The sequence below is a fragment of the Pecten maximus genome, chromosome 16 (assembly GCF_902652985.1).
Source record: "Pecten maximus chromosome 16, xPecMax1.1, whole genome shotgun sequence".
Taxonomy (NCBI): Eukaryota; Metazoa; Mollusca; class Bivalvia; order Pectinida; family Pectinidae; genus Pecten; species Pecten maximus.
This window is the reverse complement of record NC_047030.1, coordinates 31,307,605-31,322,508: the sequence shown is the minus strand read 5'-3', so window position 1 is coordinate 31,322,508 and position 14,904 is coordinate 31,307,605. Positions and strand designations below refer to the sequence as shown.

The window sequence follows — 14,904 nt, the reverse complement described above, 5'->3', positions numbered from 1 at the left end:
TTAACCAGAGATATTTAAAGGCAGTGGAAATGTTATATTCCTACATCTGCGGTTTTTTCTGTCTTAAATCATTTCAGCTTCTGAATTAAATTAACCTTTAAACTAATGCACAGTAAAGTATTGATAAATCAATGCAAATAATTTATTATAACTTAGATTTATTATTATTATTTAATCTTTTTTTCTTTACAACACTAGTACATATTATTTGAGAAGAACAGCAAAAATTACTAAGTTCATTATTCTTCTAAACAACAAAAATGTGTAAAACTTGTTTGTGTTGTGCATATATCCTATTGTGAAATAACTTGGCATGACTAAAGATAATAGTATTGTCTTGATGGCTGTTACATACTATATCATAGGTTGAGTTAAATAATTATTTTCTTCTTATCAATTATGGTCAATGGTGAAAACACATTTTTTTCATTTAAATTGTTAAGTCGGTTTAATGTTCAAATTCAGATTAATTTAATTAAAGCAACTATTAATAATGTATATATGTGTTAACTTTTCTGACAAAGTCTTCAAGTAACCTGATTATATTTGACAGAATCAAAATGAGTAATTTTGTTGTTAAGAATAGTGGGCTTAGCCATTTACAACTGTTTAGATTCTACTTAATAAGGTTTGATTTTTAATATTTTGGCAAATTTATCTTATCAATATCCAATTTAGTTTTAAAGATAAGCAGTACTTCCATTTTTATGAAAATAAAAATTACTTCAGTGTTCTAATAATTTAAACACATGAACAATTGAAAGAAATACATTTGTATGAAAAGCATTCATAATGGACTTTGAAGAATGCTACTACATGTACAGTTCATTCAGTTTGGGCATTCGAACTACATTTTCATCTGAGAGATGCTGCAGATTAAAAAAAAAACTCTGATTTTGAAATCGATGATATCAATACATATAGCTACATTCACATCTCACTAACATTAATTAACATGATATATATACCATACATATATATATATGTATCGTGCAGTTACAGTTATGTATATGGTACATATACTATTGCGGAGAATATTTGATGCAATGTACATAGGTGAAAAACAAAATTCCACTTCAAATTGATTTGAACTGTACATGTGAATGAATGTGTTTTTGTTGTATAGATTATTTGTAGCTACACAGTATGGAGTGTAAACATATAACGTAGAGTGCTATATGAAAATCATGTTCACTCTAATGAGCGATTAAGAAACTGTCTCAAGTCTGAGCTGATATGAGCATGTAATTCTAAGTTTTGAATATAGTGCTTAGTTTAATGTGCCCGTCGTAATGGTATACCCTGCCCTGTCTACATCCGCATTCTACGCCTCCAGAGTCTGTTTATCAGACCCAGGTGTTTTTAACCCACCATCATCAGATGGTGGGCTATTCAAATCGCCCTGCGTCTGTGGTCCGTCCGTCCCTCCATCCGTAAACAATTCTTGTTATCGCTATTTCTCAAAGTACTGAAGGGATCTTCTAAAATTTCATATATAGGTTTCTCTTGGTTTCTAGTTATGCATATTGCATTTTGAGACTTATCGGAAAACAATATGGCCGACAGACAGCCATCTTAGGTTTTGACAATTGAAGTTTGTTATTGCTATTTCTCAGAAAGCACTGAATTGATCTTTCTCAAATTTCATATGTAGGTTCCTCTTGGTGCTTACATTAGTTATGTATATTGCATTTTGAGACCAATCGGAAAACAATATGGCCGACAGGCAGCCATCTTGGATTTAGACAATTGAAGTTTGTTATCGCTATTTCTCAGAAAGTGCTGAAGGGATCTTTCTCAAATTTTATATGTAGGTTCCCCTCGGTGCCTAGTTATGGATATTGCATTTTGAGACTAATCGGAAAACAACATGGTCGACAGGCAGCCATATTGTATTTTGACAATTGAAGTTTGTTATCGCTATTTTACAGAAGGTACTGAAGAGAAAGAACAATCTGCCACAAAATATCATTCAAAACCTTGACATAACATCATTCAAACCAGGGCTCACACACACGATAAAATCCTAAAACAATCACACAAGTGTTTTTAACCTGAGCTCTGATCTAAAAGCTGGTAGCTAGATGGGGCGCTACATCAAATGTATAAATATCTTTTCAATGGCTAATGATAATGATAATTTGTGAAGCGCTTATAGGCATGGGATCCTCAAAAGTTTGAAAAGAAAGGCCTCATTAATTTTACAGGTAATCTAGGACCTTCATATTACATCTACAACTACGTATACATTAACCCACTGAAGATGTCAAATAAGATTACCTGAGTACCTATCCTGACAATTAGCTGCCAAGACGCACTTCCAATCAAAAGTAGATATGAATTTCTTTTCTTGCCAATATTTTGTCCTAGTCCTAATCAGGTATTGGTGATGTTCCATACAAAGTTGACCATGTCCCCACTAAACAAAAGCAGTTAAAATAATTTGTTTTCGTTTGTGTCTTCAGTACTTTCAGTACTTTGATTTGTTTTGTTTCCAAAGTCATTTATCGCCATATGATCACGGCAGGTGCGAGGTGAACACGTTCCATTGTCTACTTTCTACTTTTTTACTTTTCTACTTTACTTTTGTCATTAAAATGCTAATTATATTGCTTGCCATTATCTCCCTTTTCTGCATTCATGAAATTCCTTTTGTATTCACTGATAAATGCCTTGGAATATATGAAAAGTGTTTAATCGATTTTGAACATATCATTGAGTCCAAGGGCACTAAGATACAAGCCATGGTCTATAGACCTTTTAAATTCCATATTTGAACGGAACGGAACCATCAACGATCTCGAGGTAGTCTGTAAATACTCGCTTTCGCTCGATTTGAAGCCATTGTCGTGTTTGCAGTCAATTAAAGGTCTGACCGAGTTTCTTTTGTCGCTAAGGGGAAACGTTTACCGCTAAATAAAGTGACCCGCGTCATACGTTAGTGATATACTGTAAATGTACATATTTTTGTGGTAATCTTATTTTAGTGGTAATCTTATTTTAGCGGTAATCTTATTTTAGTGGTAATCTTATCTTAGTGATTTTTGCACTAGAAGCTTTACACTAAATTAAGATTGCGATAGTTTTACTTTCTATACACTGTTTCGATATAATTTTGGCACGCCAAATTCATCAATGCGCTAATCTCTTAAAAAATTTAGAAATGCGCTGAAATTTGAGTGCGTCAAATAAAGTACGTTTTACAGTATATGGTAGTTATATGTAAGGGAGCGTAATACGAGGTTCTTGTTTTATACTGTTATTGTTTCATCCTCCTCCTTGAAGTTTGTTATTGGAATTCTTTATTAATCTTGAGAGTATATATGTCATGTCATTATGTTTCGTCAAATTGCGCCATTCGGGAAATTTGCCCTCCACTTTACCCCCTCCAAAGTTCGAAACTCGAAGTGACCTCTGACCTGTCCTTGATTTCATGTCATATCAAGACCACCTAATCTCAAGGTATTTATATACAAAAATAAAACTTATGTGATAGCCACCAGAGGACACAACTTGGCACTCCTCTTTTAGTTTGAACAACATTTTATTTGAGAAAAAATCGTACAATACAATAAATCAAAAGTTTACAAGATATATTTGGTAACAAGACTAGAGCTTATGTAAATCCATTATATATTTTTTTTTTTTGTTTTTGGTTCATAAAGTAAACATCTCATTTATCATTATGAACGATCTGTTATAGGTTAAAACTGTACTGAATTTGACACAATGCAGCTTTTATATCAACTGTTTGCTTTGTATGGAGATGATTTCCACTTACTTTTGAATCAATATTCACAGATAGCGGTCGTGATTGGCATCCCGACTTGATTATGGGGAAAACATAGGTGGATCCTCACAACCGCATTTGTTTGATATACAGGTGGTAAAATCTATTGAAATGGTCATATGCTTGAAGTTACCCATTCCAGTTATTTAAAGCGATCATACTTTTCTGACATTGGGACATTTATTCATGCATACAGCGTTTCTGTTCAAAGGTAAGTAAAGCCATGCCTATATGGGAGTAATTGGAGGCATTGTTTTATATGTATCAAAGAAGACAGAACTTTGTATCAAATGGTTTTAAAATAAATTTACATCAGAAAATACACGTTATAGTATTTTGTATTCCGAATATTCATAGTGTTGATGCATTTGTGTTTTATTAATGCATGTATTATATCTATATTTTATTTATTAGTGTATATTTGATGAAATAGGAGTGACTGTTATGGCAAAATTATGCAGAAAAAAAACTTGATTTTTTCACATTTTACTATTTTTAGCCCTAAAATTCACTTTAAATTGTTTGGGTAGAGTTTTTAGGAGGCTTTTTATCTATATTTTATTTATTAATGTATATTTGTTGTAATATTGTATATTTTCTGTTTTAATGTATATTTTATCGATTTGTGTTTATTTTATCTATCTGTATACTTTATGTATTATTTGTATGTCTCATTACGTGACATTTTAATAAACATATCTGATCTGGTATTGTGAATTTGCAAATGTATCAAATTTGCTCAGTTGAAGATAGTAATTGAACGTAAAAATACATTGTCAATATTGTTTTTGCTATTGTGAAACGTTTTTGGTACTAGCAATGATTTCTATGCGTTTCAGAATCGTTAAAAATGGACTGCATAAGGAAAAAGACATCCGTCGGAATTCTGACATTTATAATAGTAATACTACTATCAACAGGTAAGATATTCACTTTCCATTTCTCCTTTCTATGTACAATTTATCACTGTAATAGATCGTGATTATATCATTAGGAATGAAAGTCTGTGAAATTATATTTCAGATAGATTTTCTTTTTTTCCTTTATTTATGGACATTGTATGGTTGTCGAGGGCACAGTGGTAACACACTTAGCCTTTCACCTACTCAGCCTGGGTTCGATTCCCCGATTGGACGTGAAAAGGTATATGATCCGGGTAATTAGCTGTCCGACCACGTGGGTTTTCTCGGGGTACTCCGGTTTCTCCCTCAGTAAGATACCTTGCGCGAGTCCACCCTGGCCATCTAAAAGTGCGTCCATCCGGGCCATCTAAAAGCGCGTCCATCCGGGCCAACAAGAGTGATTTTAATATAAGTATATAACTTGCTTTCCAATTGTTGCACAATAAAAAAGTTCTTTATATTCACAACATATTCGAGCTTGAGCTATATTTATAATTTACTCTAAACATCCATCATACATTTTTTTTTATCTCACCTTAAACTAGAGTTTAATTAGAATCAGATTTATCATTTAACTTCCATATTTTGTTTCATGCAATGTTACAAAATACAGACATAATGATCCAGTTTTCCCGCTAAATGCATGAGGGCTTCTGGTATATATACGGGATTTACGACCTATCACGTGAACTATACCCAATAATTACCCAAAATACGGAAAATTCTAAATTTCTTACCATTTTCATGAATCAAAATACTAAATATATATACCTGTCTGTTTGTTTCTTGTGTCTGATTACTATCGAAGAAGACTATGTATGATAAATGTGATATAATAACCATTGCTTGACTATTGAAGATAAATGATTCAAGAATGAGTGTTTTGATGTTATTTTCATTTCAGTTAATTTCATATATTTATAAGTGAAAAAAAATTCATGTAAAGAAAATGTAAAAAACGACTTGTTTGAATGTCAACCAAGAAAAATGCTAAGTTTAATTTCTTTGAAACTTAAACGATGCATATCATCATTGTAGCTTCATAATACACTTTTAATGAATTAAGTGTAAAATTAGGGTCAATGTGTCACTACCACGTTCACTGGAATATAAAATGTCATTAAGCATTGTTTAAGCCATTACAGTTATACATGTATACCCAAATTGCATGTGGCAAAACGTGTTTAAGATCTTTTAGTTCCACTGGGCTTCCTAAAGCGAGATCACATTTGTATTTCAGAGTCACTAGTTTACCCTATGACAAAAGTGCGTGCTATGTATTTGTTCTGTTCCATTTGGTTGGTTTACACTGTTAAATGACGAATCCTGGTATCCAAATGTTGTCATCATCTTGCTGGTGTGAATCTGCCACATTTTGTGGCCTGCCATGTGACAGTCGTATCACTTACCATTGTTTTCTGTCATGTGACAATCATTTCACATACCATTGTTTTCTGTCATGTGACAATCTTATCACATACCATTGTTTTCTGTCATGTGACAATCGTATCACATACCATGTTTTCTGTCATGTGACAATCTTATCACATACCATGTTTTCTGTCATGTGACAATCTTATCACATACCATTGTTTTCTGTCATGTGACAGTCGTATCACATACCACTGTTTTCTGTCATGTGGCAATCGTATCACATACCATTATTTCTGTCATGTGACAATCATTTCACATACCATGTTTTCTGTCATGTAACAATCGTATCACATACCATTGTTTTCTGTCATGTGACAATCTTATCACATACCATTGTTTTCTGTCATGTGACAATCGTATCACATACCATGTTTTCTGTCATGTGACAATCTTATCACATACCATTGTTTTCTGTCATGTGACAATCTTTTCACATACCATTGTTTTCTGTCATGTGACAATCGTATCACATACCATTGTTTTCTGTCACGTGACAATCTTTTCACATACCATTGTTTTCTGTCACGTGACAATCGTATCACATACCATTGTTTTCTGTCATGTGACAGTCCTATCACATACCATTGTTTTCTGTCATGTGACAATCGTATCACATACCATTGTTTTCTGTCATGTGACAATCGTATTACATACCATTGTTTTCTGTCATGTGACAATCTTTTCACATACCATTGTTTTCTGTCATGTGACAATCGTATCACATACCATTGTTTTCTGTCTTGTGACAGTCCTATCACATACCATTGTTTTCTGTCATGTAACAATCGTATCACTTACCATTGTTTTCTGTCATGTGACAGTCCTATCACATACCATTGTTTTCTGTCATGTGACAGTCGTATCACATACCATTGTTTTCTGTCATGTGACAATCTTTTCACATACCATTGTTTTCTGTCACGTGACAATCGTATCACATACCATGTTTTCTGTTATTTGACGATTCCATGACATCTATTGTTCATATTCAACAACCGACTTATTGTGTTAAGTAGTATAGATCTTTGTGTATTTTCATGCCATTCCAATTACAATTATTTATATGTGTGATAGTCTATCGAACACCAAATACATTTGGATGATGGTCGAATTCCAAGGTCTATCGAACAACAAATACATTTGGATGAAGGTCGAATTCCAAGGTCTATCGAACACCAAATACCTTTGGATGATGGTCGAATTCCAAGGTCTACCGAACACCAAATACCTTTCGATTATTGCATTGCTTTGTGTTTGGGTGTTTTTCTAAAAGGACGCACCGCTCTCTTTGAACTCATTTCAGTTGTCTTTTTAATTGTAGATTGAGAGAAATTTTCTAAGAACTGAACCTTAATGTACAAACTAGTATCAGACTGTCTTCTTGAGACACGGAGATCATATAACCAGTAGACCCAAGCTATTCTACAACGTATCTCATTGCTCTTCATGTTCGTGGATTTCCTTCTTTTAGAAGTGTCCTCTGCATTCGGTTGGCAGTTGGTAGGGTTTAAGGTTTTTTGTTTTTTTGTTTTTTTTTTTTTTTTGCAGATAGGACGGATTAAAGTGTATTTTGAATTTAGATTTAAGTACTTGACAGATAACATAGCAAACTAAATACAAATAAAATGAACACATTTTCTAATTCTTTTGTAGATGCACATGGTTACATGAAAAGAAATTCCATTTGGAAGGAAAGCGTAACAGAAGAGAACCTTATCTATAATGATGGCGTTGTGTTTACACAACAGACGTCAAGCGCCATTAGGTGTGCACGTGCCTGTCAATCACACCCCATTCCGTGTTTAGACATTACCTACACGACCACGACCGAGGAGTGTCGAGGGTACAGCGGACTGTCAAATGACTCTGTCAGTCAAGCGAACACTAAAATGTGGCGACGTAAGTACGTCATGTTTCAACAGCTTGGGATATTTTCAGGAAATATGATACAGCAGGTAAAATATCGGAAGCACGTATTCACAACTTTTGGATGTGGAAGATGGAAAAATCCATCGTAATACATTAACACCAATATATCTTGGTAATTCTCGAAAGGGTAGTCAATAAATTCTAGTCGTTGTTTCTCTTGTCCACAAACATAACGTGATCTTTCAATATGACAATACATCTGTGACGAGGGGTACGATGGCATATATATTCCCCATGGCAATGTCGACAGGTTATCTCAATTGGGTTCCCAGTCTAAAGCCAGTATATAGTGTGTTGGATCAAAGCGTCCGAACGCGACCAAAACCACCAGGGACTCTACCAACAGGTGCTTCTGGAAGTAACAGGACATCCCCTGTGTCTCAAATAAACTTCGTGTCAACTCTAGCGTCATAGAATTCACGAAACAACAAATGCTTGCTGGGGTCATACTTACTCCTATAACATAAGAGGCCGCTGGTCGGCTCTTTTTCTATCGGATAATGATTTTGCCGACTGCGACACGGCGCCTGTCAAAAGTATCTCGCCGTGTAAAACCTCTAACATTGTTTGTTGGAGTAGGGTCATACTCATCAAATTTGAAAGTTACAATAGCTACCTATGTACCTCCTCTTTAGTCTTGAATCTCTCTTGATAAAATGATTATCACTTGCATCTGATACATAAATTAATTCAAATAGTCATGCTACATAAAATTAACTTTTTAATTAGATATTTGAAATATTGCAGAAAATTGGATATTGTATTTCATTTGAATGTAAGTACGTGTGTTCTATAAGAAATTTATCTTAAGTATTTGCAATAGTACTCCGTGTGTTATCTGGACGTAACAGTAAAGATTACATTGGGAAAATTGGTTTATTCATTCTATTGAACTGTTTTTTTAAAGAACGAGAGAACATAGTCCTTATTGTTGTATTGTTATGATTAACATTTATGAAATACCGCAGTAAAAATATCACTAAATAAACAAATGCAAAACAAAAATAAAAAAACAACAACAAAACAAAACAAAACACGAAATATCTTTAAAAAATATAAACGACATAGTTTTAATGCTGGTGGTTATAACGTAAAACTGCTGGTGAAATAAATTAACGGACTAATGCGTTTCAGTACGGATAACAAAGGTATATCAGTTAAAATCATTTTTGGTGATATATTGCATTTGAATCAGGAATATAATTTTATTAATGTGTCATTTGCAAAAGATACACCTACTTATTCAGCTTGCATTCAATCTTAACTTTGTTTCGTTTTTAACTGCATATCTGCATTTTGCATTTACCGCTACATTGACCAATCACATACTTCATCTTGACCAGTAACGCCACCTGTCGTGTCATGTCCGTGGCTACTCCAATAATATTAGAGGTTTACCCGACAGGAAACTTTTGACAGGCTGTCATGTAACCTCTAATCACCACCGCACATAAAACCTGTTGCTGTGACCCACCTAATTAAAGTCGTTTAAAAGTTATCTTTACTCACATTTCATATGATCTGACCTACCTATCATAAATACACGAAGTCACACAACGTGTGTCCATATCTATATCAAAGATCAGTGATTATTAGCCTCTTTTGTCGTTTAAGCGTAGGTCCCATTTGTACAGTTGAGTGTAGACTAAAGGTTACACAAAGTGCACTCCGAGTGCACTCCGTTTGGACTTGGAGTGCACTCCGTTTGGACTCCAGGTAAACTTGGAGTGCACTCCGAGTGCACTCCAAGTTTACATGGAGTCCTATCAGGCTCCAATTCTACCTGGGTACACATGTATCACATGTACCTGTAACCAAGTACATATACACATAATGTTTATAGATAGATGTATACTCATATACATTAAGACTCCTAAAACATGTAACAATAAGATATGTGTTACTGTTTTATCTTTGTATATATCATATAATTTTGTTGGTTCATTTTTATTTTGGTTAACAAACAATGCATCTAATATAATTGATTTTTTTTATTAGAAAACCCTATATAAGTGACTGAATAGATATGGCACTTTGTTGAAAAATATATCACAGCATTCCTTTGATTTGAAGAATTTTAACAAGCCTCTTTTGTCGTTTAAGCGTAGGTCCCATTTGTACATGTATATACCGCCATACTTGTTTTGATTGTGACCTCTCGAGGTTATTTCCGGTTTATCCAAATATGGACTTGAAATAGACGAAACAAACGAAACGCTGTGAAAATGTTACGCTACGTTTTCCGTTTTATTTGCATTCCGTATTTTATAATAACCGCTACAGCAAAGTTGTTTTAGTGACCCAATATTTAACACAGTAGGTTGCAAGTGAATTATTGTGGATATAGTTATATTTAAGAGGTGTCCATCAACAGTTTGTGCATAAATGGATTGATACTTCATCAACAAGTAAGCGTACACATATTTGTTAACATGAATTATCGTTTTAGATGGTTTATGACACTTTTTCGTCGCGCCCTAGAATCAGGGCGCTGGCAGCTACAAGAAAAACACGCTGAGGGGATATGAGGTCGCAATATCCACCAATGTAATCAGGTGGAATAAGGCCTCATATACGTATAGGAGTAGTCCGAGTCCAAAAGAATAGTATACGGCTATGCCGAAAAAAAACAACCTGGCTAACGGGTAGAGCTATAAAAGCTTGTTTTACATATATAACGGTACGATTTTATGTTTACAGACGTCTGTCGTCTGGACGGGTACACATACGACCCAACCTTCCGTGTGTGTATTCGTCTGTACACCACCGCTAAGACCTGGTTCGAAGCTTCGGAGTCGTGCTCTAACGACACAGCATATCTCCTCATACTGGACACACTGGAGAAAGTGCAGGCTACAAAAACTGGTGCTCACAGGGACTTCTTCGCAGGCAAGTGATTAAGTTGTTCCGCTAATCGTTTAACCGTTCTCTGTTAACGTTTACAACAAACATAAGTTTCAGACTTGTCTTTTTTTTTTTATCTCGTCTCCTCCAAAAAATGCCTCCTTTTCAGGAGAGTTACAATACATCCGAAAGTGAAAGTGAAAGTACAAACAATATATAAGGGTTATCTCCCCTTACACCATATCTACATAATAAAGTTTTTTTGCTTACGTAATGGAATGATTAACATGGAGCATGTCTTAATTTGTGTAAATTAGAGTAATCGGCAAAACACTGATTACGGAGTAGTTGATGACGTAACAATGCAAGACTCTCTGTGATATTTTATGCATAGAAATGAAATACTGTACATGTTCTTTATTTGGCGAACTCAAATTTTAGTGTATTTCGGAATTTTAACATATTAGCGCCTTGATGAATTAGCGCACCAAAATTATTTTATAAAGAAAAAGTATATAGATAGTGCAATTAGCGAAATTATAATTTAGCGTAATGCTTAGAGCGCGAAAAGAGCAAAATTAAATTACCTCTAAATATGTTCGTTTTGGTAGTAGTATTTGAGTGATATCGTGCAAATCGTACGTTTCGAAAGTGACTTGGTAAACACTTCCATCTAGTTCAATCCTTGATACATCCTCTAATTTCAAAATGTGTGTAATATGTGAAATAAAAAAAAAAGAATAAAAAACACATTTCTTGTCTTACGATCTATGTTGATAATGTCAAAAGTCAAATAATTGCCCATTTACATTTTTCTTATAGCGACGAATGACTGGTGGGTGGGAGGCTACGATTATGACGGTGGACCCGCAAATGACTTCAAATGGAGCAATGGTGAAAGTATTGCCATTCCTAGTGATATTTGGTTTCACCCATCCCAGCCGAGTGACGATTCCGAAAGGTGTATCAATCTGTTTAGTTATCCTACTCTTTTTGGACTCAATGACTATGTGTGTTCACTTCAAATGTGTTATGCATGCCAAGAGGACATTCAAAAGCAATAAGAAATTCGCTAAGGGGTATATAGACAGCAAATCCAGTTAAAACAGTTATTCGGTATAACAGTGAAACAAAATAAGTGTTTATAATACGTACATAAAGTCAAATCCGGTTAAACCAATGCTCCTACCATGTGCTACAGACACTTATGAGCATAAAAGCTTGGCTATTTTATAAGTTTAGTAATTTGTGTGACTTAGAATTATTCCATGCTGCATCTTACTATAAAGTAACTCTACAGAAAAAAAATGTTAGCATCTACAGGAAAGTATTGGTGATTTTAAGAAAGTCTGTTCAAACAAACATTTTGGTGTATTAAATGACTATTTTTGTGCATTTTTTTTAGATATTTATTCGTGTTTGAAATTCATCATTATTTTGCTGGATAGATGATCCTTAATATAGGTGATATGAAATACTAGTAATATTTGATATCTAAGCATTGATGTCATTGACATCAACGCTTATAATTCATTTTTGAAAATATTTTTCTGATTTAAAACATGTTTTATTTACAATTTTACTGGTTTTATATTGGATTCTTTTTCTCAAAGTCAATTTTTGTATTGTGACGTCACATTTGTCGCGTCATTCTCGGATTTTTTTTCATAGTGGTATGAAAAGAAAATCTCAACCAATCAGAAAGCCGCATTCTGCGTACAAACAATGGAAAATTAATTATTAGCGTAACTGTTTGAAATGCAATGATATACTAATAAATGTAGGTTCACAATTATATTCATGTTTCAGACGTTAGACGAGTATGGCTTCTTTTATTTAAATCCTTAAATGTACTTATGTCATAATTTCATAATAATCATGAAAATATTCATCAGTATTATTGAATTGTATTTGTGGTCCACAGCTTTTCAGACATTTCTATTTTATCATATATAGATATATATACATATGCATTCCTAGAAAGGTTCGGGCTGACAAGGCCAAAAACATCAGCGAGGATCATAACACAAGAAAACAGAGAGTATCAAAACACGAAACGCATGTAATGTCCGTAGAAATAGAGAGAAATAAGACCACGCAGTTGTCCGGAGTCAGTCTCAACATGTTTAATGCCAATGAACACATCAATAAACAAAACCAAAAGTTGTAGCGAGAGAGCATGTTACTATGAAGAAAAGGAAAAGACATGATTCGAAAATTAATTCCAGCACACTTATTTGATGACTTAGTGAAATGACCATGTTCTTGCTTTGAAGTTCAGATAGGTTTATATAAATGTATATATGTCATCGTCGTCGTTTATTCAGACTCTACTAACAGGGAGGTGACATAAGAAGACTTAGTAGAGGTTAGATGGTACAAAAATGTAAAGTCAACTATCAAAATATCACGACGCATATTGGTTCGGATAAAAATATAATAATGCTACCTCAATAGATAAAACACTATCCTACAAACACAACGGAATAAATAGTGATTTTCAATTTTGATGGAATTTTGAGGTCATCTGTTTCTGCTTAAAAAACAACTGTAATTTGATGAATGTAGTGATGGCATTGGTAATTAAGGCGTTGTTGTTGATAAATATAAATTGAGATATATTCCTAAACAAAAAAACAAAACAAAACATTGCGAGTTTGAAAATATAGTTTCCATCGTGCGAACCACCTGATCCTACTCCTCGTGAACTGTATCAGGGTTCTCCATTGGAATCTGTTTTATCATTTTTTTGATATATGTTGTCCGTGTTTTGTCGATTTTGAACGAGAATTAAGGTTTTGTTTTATTATCGGTGTTCTCTGTTGATGTTTAGTGAGGATTTTTAATATGATGACATTTGTTTAATTGTTTATATACACGCATATAATTGATTGTGATTAAACAAAACTTGATATCTGTTTATGTAAATATTCTCTATGTTACTGTTAAACTTTGTTGCTAATGTTTTTTGCATCCGCAAATTTTAGCACTACTAAGTAGATATAATTTTATTTTATGTTGGAAGCGAAAATGAATTCTGCTTAATAATAATATTTATTTTAGTCCTAGATTTGTTTAGCGCCACTTGTAGATGGTGTATCGAAATATATACATGTATATGGTACCTGTTGCATTATTTTGTTGTAAATCAAACATTGTTCTGGATTCATAAGTTGCATTAAGAAATATACAGTAGATTTGTTACTTTGTGTTTTCCCCATTGATGGAGTAAAACTAAAACTTTGTTCAGTTTCCGTTCAATTACAACTTTAACTTCTGTTTATGGAAGGAATTCGACGAACTAATGGTGTGGTTTCCACAACTTACACCAAAAGATATAAACCAAATATATATATATATATATATGTCAAGTAGTAATAACGACAGTTACTTTGTGTTATACAGTGATATATAGATGTATAACTTAGTAACACAAAGGACGAAGGAAGACAACTTGATGCCCTGACCGGGACTCGACCGCCTAAACTGAAATACCCGCAGCTAACATCGCCACGCAACATGCACGTTCTTAAAAAAGAACGTTTCAATGGCGCAGTAATGGTCATACAGATACCCTGACATGATCATAGTGACAAGTCATTGATGGATATAACAATTTTAAATGTGGATGAAATATATACAGGAAAAATGGCAAGACATTGTATTGAAAACCGAACTGGTTTACCCTTGTCTACGTTTATCAGAGGTTTTATTCCTTTACTTAACGCAGGCATAGGAAGAATGCTAATTTCCTCACAATAAAACTGCTATCGAGACCTCGGTCTAAGGTACCATTCATGTACAATTCAGTGAAAAAGGTATTTGACCTACTTTATCGTGTAACCGTGTCATAAGGACGGAGCACCGCAGGGCAATGAGCTGGAATTTAATTAGAAGTATAAATTGTCAACATCCGATCACAGGCGCTTGCATAGAAAATGAGAATTAAAAAAAATGATATCAGTGGTGTGTGTACTCTACAGAATACACATACCACTGTCATAA

The 14,904-nt window shown here is 33.9% G+C and overlaps 1 protein-coding gene across 1 annotated transcript; it reads left to right on the top strand.

The window, feature by feature from the left end:
* The first annotated feature begins 3,697 nt into the window (after positions 1–3,697).
* On the top strand, positions 3,698–12,375 carry LOC117344835. Its single transcript, XM_033907672.1, has 5 exons — positions 3,698–4,001; positions 4,630–4,710; positions 7,780–8,025; positions 10,756–10,944; positions 11,722–12,375. Exons 1-5 carry the CDS (start codon positions 3,977–3,979, stop codon positions 11,961–11,963), a joined length of 783 nt encoding a protein of 260 aa, XP_033763563.1. The 5' UTR covers positions 3,698–3,976; the 3' UTR covers positions 11,964–12,375.
* Positions 12,376–14,904: the final 2,529 nt, after the last annotated feature.

Bases quoted from the DNA above. Each gene is read 5' to 3' on its own strand.
- LOC117344835 (XM_033907672.1), top strand. From the start codon at position 3,977: ATGCATACAGCGTTTCTGTTCAAAG. The intron at 4,711-7,779 runs GTAAGATATTCA...ATTCTTTTGTAG, and splicing joins AGTAATACTACTATCAACAG to ATGCACATGGTTACATGAAA. The intron at 8,026-10,755 runs GTAAGTACGTCA...TTATGTTTACAG, and splicing joins GAACACTAAAATGTGGCGAC to ACGTCTGTCGTCTGGACGGG.